Genomic DNA, 17,795 nt, shown 5'->3' on the forward strand with positions numbered 1-17,795 from the left:
TCCCTCATCCTATCTCTCGATCACTCGCTGTCCTCCTGCTCCTGCAACGGCTGCGGAAACAAAGAACAGGCTAATTAGCCGAACAGGCTCGGCCTCTGCCAAAGGACGGGAATGCGAACAAGACAGAAAAGTGGAGATCCCCCGCAGGAGCAAGCAAGGGCAGCGGCGCAGATCGAGGAAATCTTTAGGGAAATCACGCGAAGGCAAGCATGCGTCGAGGCACAGGAGCCAAGACAAAGACAAAGCGAGAGAAAGAGATAGAGAGAGACAAAAAAAAGGGAAGGAACGAAAAGGGGGGGGGGGGGTAGAGCGGATGCGGTGTCGTCAATGAAGCGGCGTAGATCGAGTTGCTTGTAGGAACAGAATAAGGAACGGGCCACGGGGTCCAGGAGACATAGCGCTAAGTAAATGAGGTAGCACAGCGCCGCGTGGCGCAGCCGACGTCACGGAGACGGAACCGCGAATCAACGTCGCGACCAGAGAAAGAAAAAAAAAAGAAGAAAAAAGAAAAGTGGACATTGGCGACACTACAGGAGCCGCTAATTCCTTTACATGCTGGCCGGGAGCCCAGGGCCGAGGCGAGATTATGCGCGATGAATGACTCTGTATACGAAGTATGCGGCGATCCCTGTGGCGACGACGCGGTCGGGGGAAAGGAGCAAGAGAGGGTTCGGGAGAGAGTTTGGCGGGACGATGCGATAGAGTCCCGAGAGTCGACTGTGCGGGGACAGCGTTTTCGAGCCGGATCGAAGGGAACATGCGACGTCGTCGGCCCATAGGCGCCATACGCGCGAGACAGGAACAAACGTCGTTAACGCTATGCACAGGGCTGGAGGAGCGTTAGATATGCGCTATATGGATAGGGCGGCGGGATGAATAGAAACGGGCCGAGTAATAATTTGTCGGTCGCGCACCGCCTGCGTAGAATAACGATCGCTACAAATAGACAGCGGGCCTTGAAAGAAAGAAAGAAAGAAAGACAAGATAATCGTAATAGTAGTAGGACTTCGTCGGGACAGCCTGCTTGCGTCGATGTTGTGCCGACCTCTATCGTAAATGCTGGGAAGAGGGGGGGGGGCACTGATAGCGCCGCGTGTGCTTTAATTTAGTGCCCCGGTTCGCCCTTTTCCCTGCGAGGAAGAAACGTAGTTCCCTGAATGAATGAGCAAGGACGACCGGCGATGCATGCGTCCGTGAGCGATATATCTAGCATATATGTTGTAGCGAATGGCTGAAGATGACGTGCGCTTCACCATATCGCGGCACAGTTTGCGGAATCAACTGGCCTCAGCGACCGATTGCAGGCCTGATGGGCAGCCTACAGCGCGTTCGCACAGCTAATGCTTCCCTCCCTTTGTTTTTTACAGCGAAGCTGTTTATACGAAACAGGGCACAACATTATCTTTCAATGGATTCCTGCTCACTGTGAGATCGTCGGCAACAACTTTTCTGACAGGGCTGCCCTGTCTGCCCACGAAGACACCCAGACGCGTCCAATACCTTCGGCGAGGTTGGACGCTGCCAGAGAACTTCGCCTGCTTGCAAGCCAAAAGTCGCAAGGTTTCTGGAGTTGAAGTGCTTTCTACGGCCCACTGCATAAACTTGCCCCCGTTGTACGGCTATAACTTCCATCTACCATTTCCCGCGGCGAAAAAACCTTGCTGTGCCGCTTGTGGCTGGAGGTGACATTCACGAACGCCTACTCCTATCGTATTGGAATGGCCGAGAGCCCGATGTGCGACTCCTGTAGGTGCGAGGAAACCATCGAACTCCTATTGTGTACTTGCCCTCGCTACGATGTACAACGCCTCTCCATGAGGTCAACTTTAAACCGACAGGACTCAAGACCGTTCTCCGAGTCAAAGATATTCGGACCGTGGCCACACCCGTCACTGGCACGAAAAGCGATTCGTGCACTAGTACACTACTTGAAGTCCACCGGCTTAAGAGACTGTCTATATTACCCCTGTGCATCTTCCCACACGCACTCAGTGCTCACTCTCTCCCTTTTTTGCTTTTTCTGTGCGCCTTTCCCTCACCCCCCAGTGTAGGGTAGCAAACCGGGTGCTCGTCCGGTTCACCTCCTGCCGCTCGTGTCCTTGCTCTCTCTCTTTATGTGGACCATGTGCCATCGTTGTCGGACTACGTTAAAAGGGGCCGCGTGACCTAGGGGGAGAGGAAAAGAAGAGCTCAACAGGGGGAAAGGGGTTGGAGGGAACCCTTTCCCCTGTGAGAATGCCATCTTATACGCGAAACTTGTACGGTTAACACACGGTGCATTTTCGGCGATCGAGCCAGATCGGCATCAAATTTATCGGCGACTGGTTTCATCATGCCGCGAAGGAAACAACAAAATTTATGCTGGCTGTTTGGGGCCAACAAACAATGCCCAGCGATGAAACGTAACGTAAACGCGTGGCTGCCGGCACTTCTTGCGCCAGTAAGAAGTGCCGGCAGCCACGCCAGTCGTCAAACCAATCCAACCAATCGTCAAAACTATTACGGCGCTCGCATCTCCAGTGGTGGGCCCTGCGCCCAACATACGGAGCTTCGTATTGGTGGTTCCGCACATTTCATCCCAGCTACAACTATGGGAAGACTACGAGTATTGCGTACTCCTGAGGAAGAAGCTGCCTACCGCGAGGGTCAGCGTGGGCCAGCTCGTGAACGGGCTCATCGTCGTGCGGCCGAACCGAGCTGCGCGCCCAAGATTTGCAATATAGACTGCTTGCGAAGTTTGACTTGCATGGCGTAACACTCGGTGTCTCTGACACAGCTTCGCTGTTCGACCATCTTCACGGACTGGAAGGGGCGGGTATTTTTTTCTATCTTTTTTGTCTTTCAGCCTCCTTGCCGCTGTCTAGGGTAGCAAACCAGACGTCCATCTGGTTGACCTCCTTACCTTTATTTTCCCTCCTTCCTTGACTTCGTGTTTTCCTTACTTGCAAACGGTTGCTGAGTGCGTTCAGCATTCCTCGCAAACAACCAAAGAAAGCTTCACTTCAACTAAATCCCACAACGTGTGGGATCCGCATAATTGTTTTGGTCCTTCGCAGACAAAGAAAAATGCTTACGTCCTCGTGTGAACTGCATACTATTTGAACTTGTATCCTTTCGGCTACGATTCACACTCCATTACGCGCCGGAATAAGTACCTGCGATCGAATAACCACGCTTCCTCGTGCCTAACAGTTCTCCGCGAAGTACCAGCCACGGCCGTATAACCGGCGATAGTAAAATTGGCAGTTCCACCTCTTTGCTTGTTAACTGCTACTTCGGGAAAGCTGGTTCAACACATTCTCCGCTTCTCCTCGTAATTGCGGAGTTGAGCAGTCTAATGTTGCCATAGATTCGCTGCCTTTTTTTTCAAGGCTAGATACGTCTCTAAGGAACCCCTAAGTCGTACGCACGCCCGTATAATCTTTACCGTTGACTGTTTCTTTTGGCAGATATTTTCCTTCACGAAAATATAGCAGCAAAGCTACCTTGCCTAGCACGAGTTCACAGCGTGTGCTTATCAATCCTTTTCTTTTCGATGTTAGAACATCCTTCGGGACGAAATAGATTAACTCTGGGCTCTAGCCGACATCCGACAACTTCGCCTGGCTGAGGCATACAGAAACGTGCCGCAATCGTCCAAGAATGTGCGTGCAAGCGGTGCGAGGTGTAGACGTATTGTTTGTATGTAGATACATTGCCGATAAGTGTGAGCAAAGTGCGCAAACGTGTGTAAAAAGACAAAAAAAAAAACCGACTATGTTAGCTTTTGACTTGCGCAAACTGCTACTCTCTCGGAGGCTACATCTATTTTCGCGCTTACTCTAGGAACCTGTGTTCATTGATCACCTCAACAAAACCCGATTCCTTTAATGCCATCGTTCTCTCTTTTTCACTGTTGAGCGCGAACACGATGACAGCGCAACACGTCAATAGCACGAAATCTACTGAATGATCATAACGAGAGGAAACTATCTGAGATGTAACTGCCGCGTATATGCAACGTTAAAATATTCGAAATACGTCCTTGACATCAGTGTACTTCCGGAGAAAGCGCAAAAAAAGAGAGAAAGAAGTAATACAAATGTCGCGAGGCAGTGAACGGGCCCAGCACCCATGGTCGTACACGCCAAACCAACCAGCAATTTGTGCTTCGAGCCTCCTCTCCCGCATCTTGCTTTATTGCCGCGGGATCGCATGCTCGGCATACCGCAGCATATTCCGCATGCTCAGAGGCAGAAAGGACGCGGACGCCCAGAAAGGGCAAGAAATAAAAAAAAACATACATAAAACATTAAAAAACACAATACTAATACACGAACAACGAAGAAAAGATAACGAAGCCACGTGCACAGCGTCTTCATTCAAGCTCCGTTCTGTAGCTCCGAAGAACGACCTCTCCGCGCCATCACCTCGTAATATATTGCCTCCGTGCTTCCCTGTACGTACGTGCCTCTCTACACGCTTCCCATTTCTCTTGTCTTCGCCATATTTTCGCCCCAATTTCTCAGAACAGGGGAAGCACATGTACAGGCGGCTCAGGTGGGGTTGAAGGACGCTGACATACTTCTAATCGGAACCAAAGAAAGAAAGAAAGAAAGAAAGAACGAAAGAAAGAAAGAACGAAAGAAAGAAAGAAAGAAAGAAAGAAAGAAAGTTCTAACAAGACAGAACTGAAAAACCAAGAGCAGGCCAAGAAAAGCGGGGAAAGGTGAACGAAGAAAAAGGCGCGTAGCGTGTGGGGGCTGGCTGCGGAGTGACGCGGATATAGGCGCTGTAGAAAGCAACGACAGCAAGCGACGATAAAAATACAAGAAAAAAATATTAAAACGCACACGGAACGACGATGCAATAGGAGCGAAAGTACCGTGACCGTTTTCTTTAAAAAAAAGGGGCTGTCGACGGGCTTGTCTTCCGAGCGTAAGGGAGCCCGAAACGCTCGAAGCGCTTCTCGCGCTCTTCGTCGTACTATATACTATAAAGCGTTCTACTACGTCTTGTACATTAGACGAGGCGAGAGTTGGAAAGAAAGAAAGTCATTATAAAGATAGGGAGGAAGAGAAAGGCAGCACAGCGTGGAATGGTTCGCCGTCTGGCGCACTTCGTGCGCGGCTCCCTAATAAGGAGGCAAGATATCCGGCGTTGCTTCCAGGAAAGGAAGAGGAGACCCCCACCGAGGGAGCTGTAGGGATGAGGAGCGAATGCTACGAGGAAAAGGAACGAGAGACGGGAAAGACGCGTGCGACTCCGATGAGGTGCTCAAAGTCCCCTCCCCCGAGCGCTCCGCGAAAGTATCAAGTGTGTCACAGAACTGGGTCACACGCGTGCGTAGGGTCATTCACGCGGATCGTGTGCCTCCCGACGCTCTCGTACAGCGCCTTTGGGCTCCGGCGCCGCCAGGGAAAAGAAAACAAAATGAAAAGAAAAGGCCTAGCACGTCGACGGGACACACTTTACCGAGGCAGCACGTTCGCAGCGTCTCCCAGCGCTCTACTATAGGCCTTCGATGTTTGACAAAATCTGGCGTGCAGCTTCTTTAGGTGTGAGTGAGCGAGCGAGTGAGTGAATGAACGATTGAATGAATGAATGAATGAATGAATGAATGAATGAATGAATGAATGAATGAATGAATGAGCGAGCGATCTATAGCAGTACGAACAACTATGTATTTTGCAGGTAAACAAGCTGCGCTGGTTGGTTGTTTTGTAGAGCAGGGACGGCGGGGAGAAAAGAGAAATGGAGATGGAGCAATTGAGCGACTGAACGAATGAGCGATGTATTTTGTCATGCCAATACGTTCAGCTGTCGCTGGTTATCGTCGAGACCAGGTGCAGCGGAGACCAAATGGAAAGTAACACCTAATTTGCGTATGTGACGTAGTGTGACGTAAAGGGCCATGTGTTTTTTGTTTCCCGCAAGAAACCACTAGCGTACTGACGCAGTTACGTTTATTTGACACAAACACGTCACTGACCGGCTACGAACCTATTCACAACCTAGTGCGCAGCAGCAGTTGGGCCAACCTGTTGAGTGGCTGCGACAACTGAGTGAACGAGCAAAGGACCCAGTCATTAGATATGTGGGTAGATTTATTGATAAATAACTTATCTGTTTGATAATAGATAAATGAGGCAGAGCAGAAAACCTAATTAGAGAATCAAACAAAAGACAGACAGACAGACAGACAGATTTCTCGCACTCTTTCGGTGCACGTTACCGGCCACGCTAAAACATCTCAATTACAGGCACAGCGAAACTCCTGCAACCATAGTACGAAGTGGGAGACGAAAAGCAGGTAAGCGATTTTTTTTTTATATGATCGATGTTTTTCTTTTCCTACGGACGATATTCCAAAGGAAACGCAAGCGCACTGGTTATATGTCCAATACCCGATTGCATCCTAGGTCTAGCCGATCTATCTGCTCTATCTCCAGCCCCCACCCCCAGAAGCAGTGGGAAGCGCTGCAGTTCAAGGGGGATTCAGGGGTATTCTGTAAGTGTCCACCCAGTGGACACGTCCATTTCGTCTGCTGCAGAAGTGCTGCTTGGCGGGGGGCGCCTGCCTCCTTCTGACGCGTTCCCCAGTTCAGCCAATGAAAACCACAGCAGCAGAGCAAATTGACATGTCCACTAGGTACACTCTTACTGAATAGACCTTCCCCTAGCTCTCGCCTCTCGGAACAGGTCGTGTTGAGTGCGGTTGTAGCCAAGACGCCGCCTGTATTTCCGTGAAGAGGAAATACACGCACAAAGCCATCATTTTGCTCTATAAACATGTTTACTCTCTCTCTTTCTAGTCCAATGAGATTCCTTGCGAAAGGTTTCACCTAACTAAATTTCTTTGCTTAATGCGGTAATGTACTCGGCACGTATAACTGTTATCATACCGGGTGTCCTACGCAACTTGCGCGAGAACTAAAACATGTGCAAGTGCCACGTAGCTGGGACACAACCATGGTAATGTTGTGTGTCTTCGCTCGGAGCATGTCATACCATATTTCTGTATTTCGATTATTTACATATTTAATTAATATTAACTGATTAGCTGCTCAAGTAACATATGTCCAGAGCAAAAGTGTCGACGAGAAAACAGTAGACCATCCTGAAAATTTTGCGATCGAGCTTTCTGTTGCTCCAATACGTGCTACATAAAAGTTTCGTCCAAGTCTGAAAGAAATCGCACCAAATACAAAAAAAAAAAAAAAAACGGGGCCGCGCGATGTGTCCCGCGGTACGTATCTACATGGCACTGTTATGATACGACTAACTTAAAAAAAAAAAAAAAAAACGTACCGAAAATTATTCTTTTTTTTTTATATTCCCAGAAAAAAAATTTTCGGTCTGTAATACTGTAACGTAACAAAACTCTTTTCACTGCGTATGGGACGACGGTGCATTGACAGCTGTCCAAGAAAAAAAGAAGGGGAGGGTGACGTGTTTTGGTAGCTGCTTTTTAAAGTAGAAAACGGATTTGTGGCATCGATAGCGAAAGACGACGAATTCGCCAGTAAGATTTATGGAAGTTTCCTGTCGGGATTGCATACGCCGCCGCTGTACTGCATTGCGCAATATTTTTTTTTTTTTTAAATACCTTTGAAGGCATGAACCGAATGGGTGCAGACTGTTCTTGACGAAAACACGTGGCTCAGTTTTCCCCGCATTGATTTCGTAAAGCGAGCAGTACCGCGAATCTTTCCGAAGACGAAACTTCCATCTTTGCCCCCCCCCCTCCACCCCTCGCCACGTTCTGGGAAATGTTCGCGATACCGCCACTATATAACATGGCGTCGTCTTTTTTTTTTCGCCCATTTATCCCAACGCGAACGATTTCCCAAGGAAAAAGAAAGTGTGTCCCGAAGTTAAGGTTGCTGCGGCGCACACCGAATGAGGATTTTCACTCGATATCACTCGATATATACCGGGTGTCCTAAGCGAACGCTTTCAAAAATATATATTTTTTTTAGGTTGCCCGTAGCAGATAGCATAATTCTGGTCCATGAGTTGCTCTACTCGAAAAGGCGGACATTACTTGCAGAAATAATTGAAATGCGCAATCGACTAATGAAGAAAAAATTACTAATTAACTCTTTAATACTTCCCTTACGGCCCATATTGAACTTTACAAATTTGGAACGAATTGTCACGATGACACCAGTTTCGAGATATTAATTCCCGCCCCTTGCAGAGGAATGCACTGGCGTTCCAATTACTTTTGTGCTTCAATGCATAAAACGACATTTCGGGAAGTAAGAGGAACGACAGCGCACTTTTGCCGCAAGTTTGACGACGCATATCTTGTAAATGGTGTTGTTCACACCATTCTTTTCAAGTGGATAGGCCGTGGAGCCTCATCCGCTAGTATGTGTAAATTGCAATATGTGTCATAGGACGAGTAGTAAAAAGCTTAATTAGTAAATATTTGTTAAGTAGCCAATTATGCATTTCATTTCTTTTGAAAATAATGTCCCCCTCTTCGATTAGATCAGCTGATGGACTAGAATTGTACTAGAATTGCCACAGACAATTTTTAAAAATTTCTGAGAGTGTTCGCTGAAACACCCTGTATTTCGTGGGCACGCAGGATATTCGCTGGGATATTAAAAAAATAAAGGGTACGCTATCTTATTTTGTTCACTAAACTTAGTAGACTGTTTGCTCAGGAGACTTCATTGCGAAGTCAGTCGTCGACTGCCATGAGGAACCTGTGGAAACAATGGTACGTTCTACAACATTTAGTACTGAGTCTGCTGACAAGTACAGACCCGCGAATGCTCCCGCTATGCTTCCCTGCGAGCCTGAAAGGTATAAAAGGTGACGATGATAATGATGTGGTGGACGCGTCGTGGCGGTGGTGGTATATTATAATAGCACGCGTGCTTAGCTTGGTGATTTAGGCCGGCAATTGCTCCACCTGAGCGTGTCTAACATTGTGTTTGTCACCACAGCAAACCAGTTTCTATTAGGAAAACAAGAAAAAACAAACAAAAACAAGAACTTCAAGATTGCGCTGTGTAAGTGACCCTTCTGGAAACACAATGTAAAAAAAATGAATGAATGAATGAATGAATCATATATTTATCATGATGTACAAATAGCCTAAATAGGGGAAGCGGGTGGCAGGATATGTAACATTATAGCAAGCCGCCACTCAGAAATAAGTCGAAGATATGTTATTCGTGTGTCCAACATGAAAATCAACAATCGACTTTGACTGACTGCTTTCTGTTTAGATTAGGTTAGGTTAAGTTAGGCCAGGCCGGGCAAGGTCTTTGTCACCAGCGCAGATGTATAATCGCAATAGCTGTCTTTTCGCAAACCAGTCAGGACATTGAGGAACACAAACAACTTCTATTGGTACAACACGTGGCATTTGATTGGCTAATCGTATGAGCCTTTTGCAGGGCGCTGAGAAGAACGCGGAAAAGCGATTTGTTATCATTCCATTGGGTGGATAAACAGACAATAGCCCTGGGACGAACGCCCTGTGTGACACAAAGAAACTACCCGGTACCGCCCGTTGGACTTCATCCAAGGAGGCTTAGTTAAGATTGTTTCATTTAGCCCCCGACAACACGGCCAGAGGGCAAAACACGAGCGCCATTGTATATATTGGCTCTTTGGCGAGTAATGAGTTCATTTATAATCAATCAAGTTTGATCGAAGACCATGTAGCAGAAGGAAGGTATTGGCCCGCGACCATTGACACATTTACACACACACACACACACACACACACACACACACACACACACACACACACACACACACACACACACACACACACACACACACACACACACACACACACACACACACACACACACACACACACACACACACACACACGCACGCACGCACGCACGCCCGCCCACACACATTCACACACACAAAAGCAACGTGCACTTGATTTAGGAGTTTGCGGAGGCCAGTTATATCGTTCACCAATATAAGGATAAGAAGTGAATGTAACGTTTTTGTCTGGTTCAAATTAAATTTTATGCTGTATTTAATTTTTTTTCTGTAAAGAGATACCCGCCATTTGTTATTTCTTGTGAAATGTTGTCGGCTGAGTACATGTAGTGTTTATGACATTTTACGATGTGTTTATCTCTATATTCCGTCCTTTCTCGCGTAGAGTATTACGCTAACGTCATTTCTTTTGCTATTGTGCGGTTACAACGTGACTTGTGCTATATCTAAACTTTTCTCACGCGACAAGGAGTACGGCTGGTAAAGTCTCCTGTTACCAATGTCTCCTGATTTAGCCATGTCAACAATAAAATACGAGGCAGTTTTCGCTCGTCCGTAAGCGTATTATGGCGTCTGCGGTATATCGCGTTACCGGGGGCACGCGCGGCAGTAACAACGTTGGTGGCGACATCTCGTGATGCACACAAGTAACACAATTTAGGGAATAACGCAAAGCTACCTCCAGAGTAGAGTGTACTAGAATACGGTTGGAGTGGGACAAGCAACCGGGGCGGCGCATGCTTCGCAATGAGCCGCGCGGGTACAGGTACAGGTACCTGCACAGGAAAAACATTGATTCACAGTGGAGGAAACGAACTAGGAAGCTTACCAGCAAGTATGCGGCCTGTAGGGTGGGCAACACAGCAGCAATGAAGGTCAAGCGGAAAGTCAGAGAGGCTGAAATAATCTCATGGGTGGCGGCAATGGAAAAGAAACCTGCCATGAGCAACTACTTAAAAGGAGAAAACGAAATCAGGAAAGAAACAATTTATGATAACTCAAAGGGAAGCTCATTACTTTTCGAAGCGATATCGGGATGCGTTAGAACACGCACCTATAAAGGGAGATATAAGTCGGAAGAAGAAGCATGTGCTTGATGCGGTAAAGCTAGGAAAACGACGGAGCATGTTTTATGAGAATGTGAAGATGTCTACCCAGCGGTCGATTTAGGCACCACTGGCCTCCTTGAAGCCCTTGGGTTCAGCGAGAGCAGTGGAAAAGTAAACATGCCCGCAATAGGGATTAGTAAGAGGCGACTGGAGGATTGGTGGAAGTAGGGAAACGACAAAAAACGGAGACGTACAAAAGCACAGCTCGCAGTAGAGGATCAGAAAATTTGGGTGTGGTAGCTCATAGTGTTCTTTTGTGTCTTTTTTATTCTTTAACCTAGGTAGAACATTAGGCAGTATAACAGCAAGAGCTTGGTGGCGCGACCCACAGCCACATTCTAAAGGGGACGCTCATAACATCCATCCATCCATTCATTGGGCCGCATCGAAGTCGCGCCGTTGGAAACTGCTTGCGATACGGCTCGGAAGTGTCATTCTCACTACTTCGCGCACTGGTATATGCATTCAGACCATTCGAACAGTATGTATAATTCTATATGACATGCATTTATGCCTTAGGAATATATGCGGTTCTTTCTCTTCTTTATTATATTTTTTTTTAATCCCGCACGGTGATTGTCCGTGCATTGCTGCCGGAGTGCCGGCTTTTATTCTGCCATCTTATTGTGCGGTTCCCTTTGAGAACAAACATTTTTCTTGTTTTTCAAGCGGCATGTATCTCTCGTGCGTATTTTTGCGCACATATTTTGGCATTAGCAGCTCTTGCGAAACGTAGATGGAATAACGTATGTGAAGTAATTCCTGCTTGCGCCGCTTCAAACAAATAAAACATCCCCATCCGGCGCCCTGTACTCAGATTTACGGGAAGTATACTTGTAGAAAAAGAAGAAAGAAACTGCAGTGCAAAATTCCGCTCACGTTTCCGCCTTCCTCGCGTAGCAGAATGCGGAGTAATTGGTGCGGGTTCTTTTATTGAGGTCGGGCCTCGGGCGCCGAAAACAGTTTCGGGTAGCCATTATATATGCTAGACTGGGCCGTAAGCTGTGCGAAATTTTTTGTCGCATCTATGGTTAAAAAGAAAAAAAAAGAAAGCGACGCGGTAGCCTAATTAGTGGCTGCATAGTGGATATGGCATTGCGTTGCTAAACTCAGCTGACGGGTTCAAACCAGATCGCCAAATTCGATGGGAACGAACTGAAAAAAAAAAACCCTCGTGTACTTCTGTTTAGGTGCACTTTAAAGAAGCCCAGGTGGTGAGAACTGAACAGGGTGCTTCATAACCATATCACCAGACGTAAAATGCCAGAATTTGTTTAATTAAAAAACTCAGTGCCCTTTCACTCTGTGAAGAAGGATGACGAGCAGTGCTGTGTATGTGGGGCCCCTGAATGGCGAACTGCACCTCCGCCTCGGGTCGGCCCGGTATTGCACTAACTTCGGGATCGGCCCACGTATGGAGAGTGCTTAACGCCTGCTTCACACCGCCGCGGGTCGGCCTGGCATTGCACTATCTTCGAGATTTTGCGCCTACACACGGACACGATCCTGGGGGACCTAGCGCCTAACAGCTTCGCTGTAAAAAAAAAAAAAAACACATGCACACACAAAAAAGGAAGGTAGCTGCGTCCTTCGGCTTTTTGCTAGGGACGTCTAAACGAAAGTAATTATTCTTGAGTCTGATTTCTGAGACAAACATTTTACGCTTATCTTACATTTCATACCAAACTGTAATGCCGTTCATAATTGTACGTCCGCTCAACTAAGCAGCTTCGGTATTATAAGCGGCTACTTTCAGTTATCCGGTGCACTATCATAATGACAATAATGAAGTAATTAAAGGAACGACATGCCTCACACAGACGTAGAGGTATTAAGAGGAAGCTTTAGCTCGGGCCCAACTCCGACGCGGCCTATTCAAATACGTGTAAAACGCAAAAACGTTTTTTCTGACGTAACCCCTTGACTGACTTTAATGAAATTTGTTGCATTTGAGAGAGAAAGTTAAATTCTAGAGACTGTTGGAAGCGGAATTTCTATTTAGGTCCTGAATTTCGTTACAAGAACTTTCAAAAATTTGGAAGTTCGAAAAAATAGACGCACGAAGTTTACAAATTGATAGCTCCGCATCAAGAACAGATGTCGCGGCTCTGTAAACGGCATCCATTAGATCATTGAAAGCGGACAACTTAGATACGTCATTTTACATCTTACGTGAATTTGTTACGTTCTTTGCAACGGTTCTGCAAAAGCTGTATTTCCATATTACTAAGTTTTCTTTATTCATATGTAACACATCAATTTTTTCCGCTTTAGATGCACTATTATATGCAATTCACAGAATCGTACTATCATTTTTAGTTGCTGAGTTACAGAGTTGTAAACTTGATAGTTTTGTTCTTGAAAATTTTTGATTTTTGCCAGCTTTTAATAAAAATTTGACAACCAGAATAAAGAATTCGAAACCAACAGTCACTAGGTCCTAAGGTTTTCTTTTAAATGCAACAAACCTCCTCAAATTTGGTGCAGTGGTTGCCGAGAAAAATCGAATTCTCTTTTTACATGTATTTAGATAGGAACACTCGAGCTAAAGCTTCCTCTTAATGCAAAAGCCTTTTAGGCTCATGGTGAAGTATGTCAGCAGACCCGACCGCCGGAGTGTCCGCCGAAGCGTCATCACGCCATATGGAGACAGATTAAAGACAGATTAAAGAATAAAAAATGATTGACAGTTACAGTTAGTGAATGATAACGTTATAATAGAGATTGGTCGAAGTTAATAATGACTAGTAATGACTAATAATGACTGCTAGTGACTTGCAGTGACTACTAATGACTCTGAAATGACCAAAATGTCTAACGACGGCTTGTGATAACCACAATTGATTAGAAATGACTAGAAATATCTAGCAATCAGTTTCCCTTAAACGGAGGCACTCAAGTCAAGGACAATTTTCTTTTTCAAGCGCATTGTAGTACGTTCGAAAAAAAAGTGTCACTCGATGTCGTAACCAGCTTCGCTACTGCCGTCCACAGGTCCAGGAACCAATTTACTGCACGGTAAACAACCTAACTGTAGACGTACATCGTGAGGACAGTGACGAAAAGAAAGCCATGCCATGCGTACGCACCATTAGTCCCGTGGTGACCGCGATGCCCCTGCCACAGTACGTGTTGGGCACGATGTCTCCGTAGCCCACGGAGAGAAACGTGATTGCCGTCAACCACATGGTGTTCAGCAAGTTAGCATGCTCCTCGTCGTGGTACCTGCGCACACCGACGGGAGGAAAAGGTTAGGCACGGCTGGTTCGCTGGCTGTCCACTCATCGCGGCGAGCCAAACAACTCCACACAACACCGAAGTTCGCAGGAAGGTGGTGGCTTGAAGTGTTCAACAGTGACGGAACAAGCGATCAACAGTGATCGAACAATTATTAACAATCGCAAATGCGCGGGAAACGGGTTCTCGTTAGTGGCATTTATCCTACAAGATGCCTGATAAGACGGCTCAAGATTTTGTATCTTCGTAGCCAGGTGTGGCCATAAAATTCGCCTTCAATCTTTTGCGGCCACGCTTAGCGCGTGCTGAATTCGGCACATTATCCTTTGCCTTTACTTTTTTGCGCTGACAAGGAAGTAATGAATTGCACCCTCGTCTACGTCTGCAAAGCTCTGACATGGCCGATCGCTAAAAGCTTTGCCAGCTAAATGTGTGCTTAGTCAGCATGCACGTCTTAAGGTAAGTTTGCGTAAAGCGTTATGTAAATCTGCTGCCGTCAGCACGGCTCAAAGATAACGATCCGCCTCTGGCAAACAAGCAGCTTACGAAACGGTCTCGAGAGCACTCGCTTCTCGGAAGTGTATGTCACTATACTCGGCGCCGGTGTCAGTCTAACAGAAACTCAGTTATTCTCGGGCTGACCTTACAGTGGCTTATTACAGTCATCAATGATTACTCTTTCCTTCCTGACACGGTAGACAGGGAGAGAGAGAAAGAGAGAGACTTTAACGAGACCTGCATATGTTACTTTAATGAAATGCCCGACTGGTACGGTACGTTTCAGTACTTTCAGTACGCATGATGTGCCTATTAGTAGATGCAGCTTCTTCAAATCAACGTGTTTTTCTTTAGTGTAGTAGCTCGAAGTTTTCGAACCTCCGATACGGTCTCCTTTGAAATAAACATTATGCGTGTTAAACTTACAACAGCAGAAAGTAAGGTGTAACTGCTGCAACGATGTGCTACCACTCAACGAAACTCTAGCGCCTCCTCCTCCTTGGAATGACGTCACCTTTACAACGACTACTTCTTTTTGCGTTTGTCTTAAAATTTTTTGTCGTCTTTGAGCAAAACGGCTGGTTTTCAAGTTATTGCGTATTTATATGCAAAGTTAACAGTTGGAATGTTTGATTAAGTTAGTTCGGTATGTTGCATAGAAAAGAATCCACAAGACGATAGCAAAAGACTTGGAGCAACCAGCCACAGCGTATATAGCATCTAATAGAGGGAAGTTAAAGGAAAAGATATGATTACACAGAACACAAAGAAAATATACACATTTAATGAATACTACTTTCTTTATGAGCCGGCCTACGTGTTCTATGTCCGTCGAATACACGTAGAGCAAAAAGGAGCAGCCGGCAAGGTCCATGATACCGGCGGCTGCCTACCTAACACTCTATGTGTTAATAATAAAGAAAGCGTTGTATCTCAATCATAATCAAAAGAAAAAACAACGCAAAATCCATCGAATTGATTCGTACGCCATTTTATACGCAATACTGCTGCCCCAACAGTATTACACGCCAACAGGGTCGACCTCTACATTGCCTAAGAGAAGGACGCGTTCACCAAGAAAAACTTGTTTTCCTCAAACCGACGAAGGCAGAGGCGATGTGGGGCGAGGAGGGTTAGAGGGGTGGGGGAAGCAGGGGGTGGCGTGCTGAAGTTCGTCCCACTGCATAACCCACGAAGTGTTGACACGAAATCACACACCCGGCGCGCACCAAACACGCCTCCGGTCCTCGACAAGGCCAACCAGGCGCAGCCGATCCTGGCGTCGCGCACCCCTTATCGGCGGACGGGCGGCATTTTCGGCGCCGTCCTGGGTGGCGCCCACACATCACTCGCTCGCACACAAGCACGAGGACTCAGATAACAACTACGTGTCAAAAAACTCGGGCTATCTTATAGACGGAACTTGGTCAGCGGCGACGAAGCATTAATTTTACGTAGTTAACGTAAAATAAAAATAAAGGACGGATATAGAGGAAGCGGAAAGTATAGGGCTAAAGAGGGGGCTGATTAGGGTTTCAGGGTTATTAAACAATGGTGTATGTGTGATGCACTACGCGCGACAGTGACTCGGTGGTTTTGGCCGTATGGCGTCATGCTGCTGAATATTAAGGTCGCGTATTCGATTCTCGGAGGCGGTGGTGGAATTCTGATGGGGGGCGCCGTTCAACAGTGCTCGCGAGCTGGTGTTTAGGTGCGCGTTAATTGAAGTGGCCGTAATTAACCCGGCGCTGTCGGACACGACGTGCCCTCTGGCCTCTTGCCTGACATCCGGCCTCGTTAGCATGAAGCAACTCTCGCATTTTACGCAATTTCACCCCCCTTATACGCTTCTTATTCTTCACCTATCCAAACTCCTTTGTCTTCGCCTCCTTTATCGCCACATGACTGATGCTTTCCCAAAAGAGGTGGCTCTTTTTCAGGTAATAAAACGCTTTGAACATCACAACTCGAGTAATGAATGAACATTACACCATAAACAATTTGCTCGACAGTGACCGGTTCCTGCAAAATAATAATAATAAGAGAGAGAGAGAGAGAGAGAGAGAACGGTGGTATCTTTACAACGAAGGCATTGTCCCTCACAGTGTACCCTACAGCACTCGGCATTTTCGCAGTGTTTACCCCCGTGTGCGTTGCCACCCTTGGGAACATCCCTCCCTGCTAGCTACTGCGCATGCGGACTCTCGTTACCTTGGCTTTTTTATAGCGCAGCTCTTACGCGTTGGGCGTCGGCGTAACCGAGCGAACAAGCGCAGCGAAGGATGAGAGAGAACGCGGAGCGCAGCGGGTGATGAAAGACGGCGATAGCGGAGAGAGCACGAGGACGAAATCAGAGGAGGAGGGTGCAGCGGAGCCGTGAAGCGGAAAGCGGATCAGGAGGATATGGCGAAAGCGCGAGAATAAAAGCGTAGTGCCGCGCAAGACGGGCTCTGCGGCGACGACCGCCACGACATGGCGCCAGAGTAGCGCGCCGTCGTACGTTCACCGACGGCATGCGGTGAGCGCGATAAGCGATACCACATATGGAAACAAAGCGCTGCATGATCGGAGTTCTGTCTGCGGCTGCCGCTGTGAATCACGCCCATGCGTCACCCACGCGCTGCCTCTCGCGATCTCCGATTAGCGAGGCAGTCGCGCCACACTTCGATCCGTTTGCAATGTGCCGCACGAGACAGATTGTTCGCGCCAGCCAATATATCGCGAAATGAAAACACGTATAGAGCTGCGCTCTAATTTCGCCCTATATAGAGTATCGTAATCGTCGGTGAATTCTTTTTCAATCCCTCATCTCTCTTTCCGCGCACGTGCTACCCACTGGATGTCGGTGTGGTTAACTTCCCTGTCTTTCCGTATTTTTTTGTTTTGTCCATGTTCGCAGTGATGTGTGGTGTACATCAGACTCATTTTAGGCGTAGCCATCCTTGGGTGACAATATAGCGTGCGACAGTATATACAGACCGAGAAACGCAGACAGAGGTGATACAGACAAGAGACAGAGGTGACAGTACAGACAGACAGACAGACAGACAGACAGACAGACAGACAGACAGACAGACAGACAGACAGACAGACAGACAGACAGACAGACAGACAGACAGACAGACAGACAGACAGACAGACAGACAGACAGACAGACAGACAGACAGGCAGACAGACAGGCAGGCAGGCAGGCAGGCAGGCAGG

The 17,795-nt window shown here is 47.1% G+C and overlaps 1 protein-coding gene across 3 annotated transcripts in view; it reads right to left on the minus strand.

Annotated features, from left to right (window-relative positions):
• Positions 1-17,795, minus strand: part of SK (small conductance calcium-activated potassium channel) — a 526,806-nt gene that overhangs the window by 23,041 nt on the left and 485,970 nt on the right. For all 3 annotated transcript variants that reach the window (XM_075685399.1, XM_075685398.1, XM_075685400.1), the window contains one exon: positions 13,946-14,081. In XM_075685399.1, coding sequence (XP_075541514.1) covers positions 13,946-14,081 — 136 coding nt within the window. The remainder of the gene's footprint in view (positions 1-13,945; positions 14,082-17,795) is intronic.

The sequence above is a fragment of the Dermacentor variabilis genome, chromosome 3, assembly GCF_050947875.1.
Source record: "Dermacentor variabilis isolate Ectoservices chromosome 3, ASM5094787v1, whole genome shotgun sequence".
Taxonomy (NCBI): Eukaryota; Metazoa; Arthropoda; class Arachnida; order Ixodida; family Ixodidae; genus Dermacentor; species Dermacentor variabilis.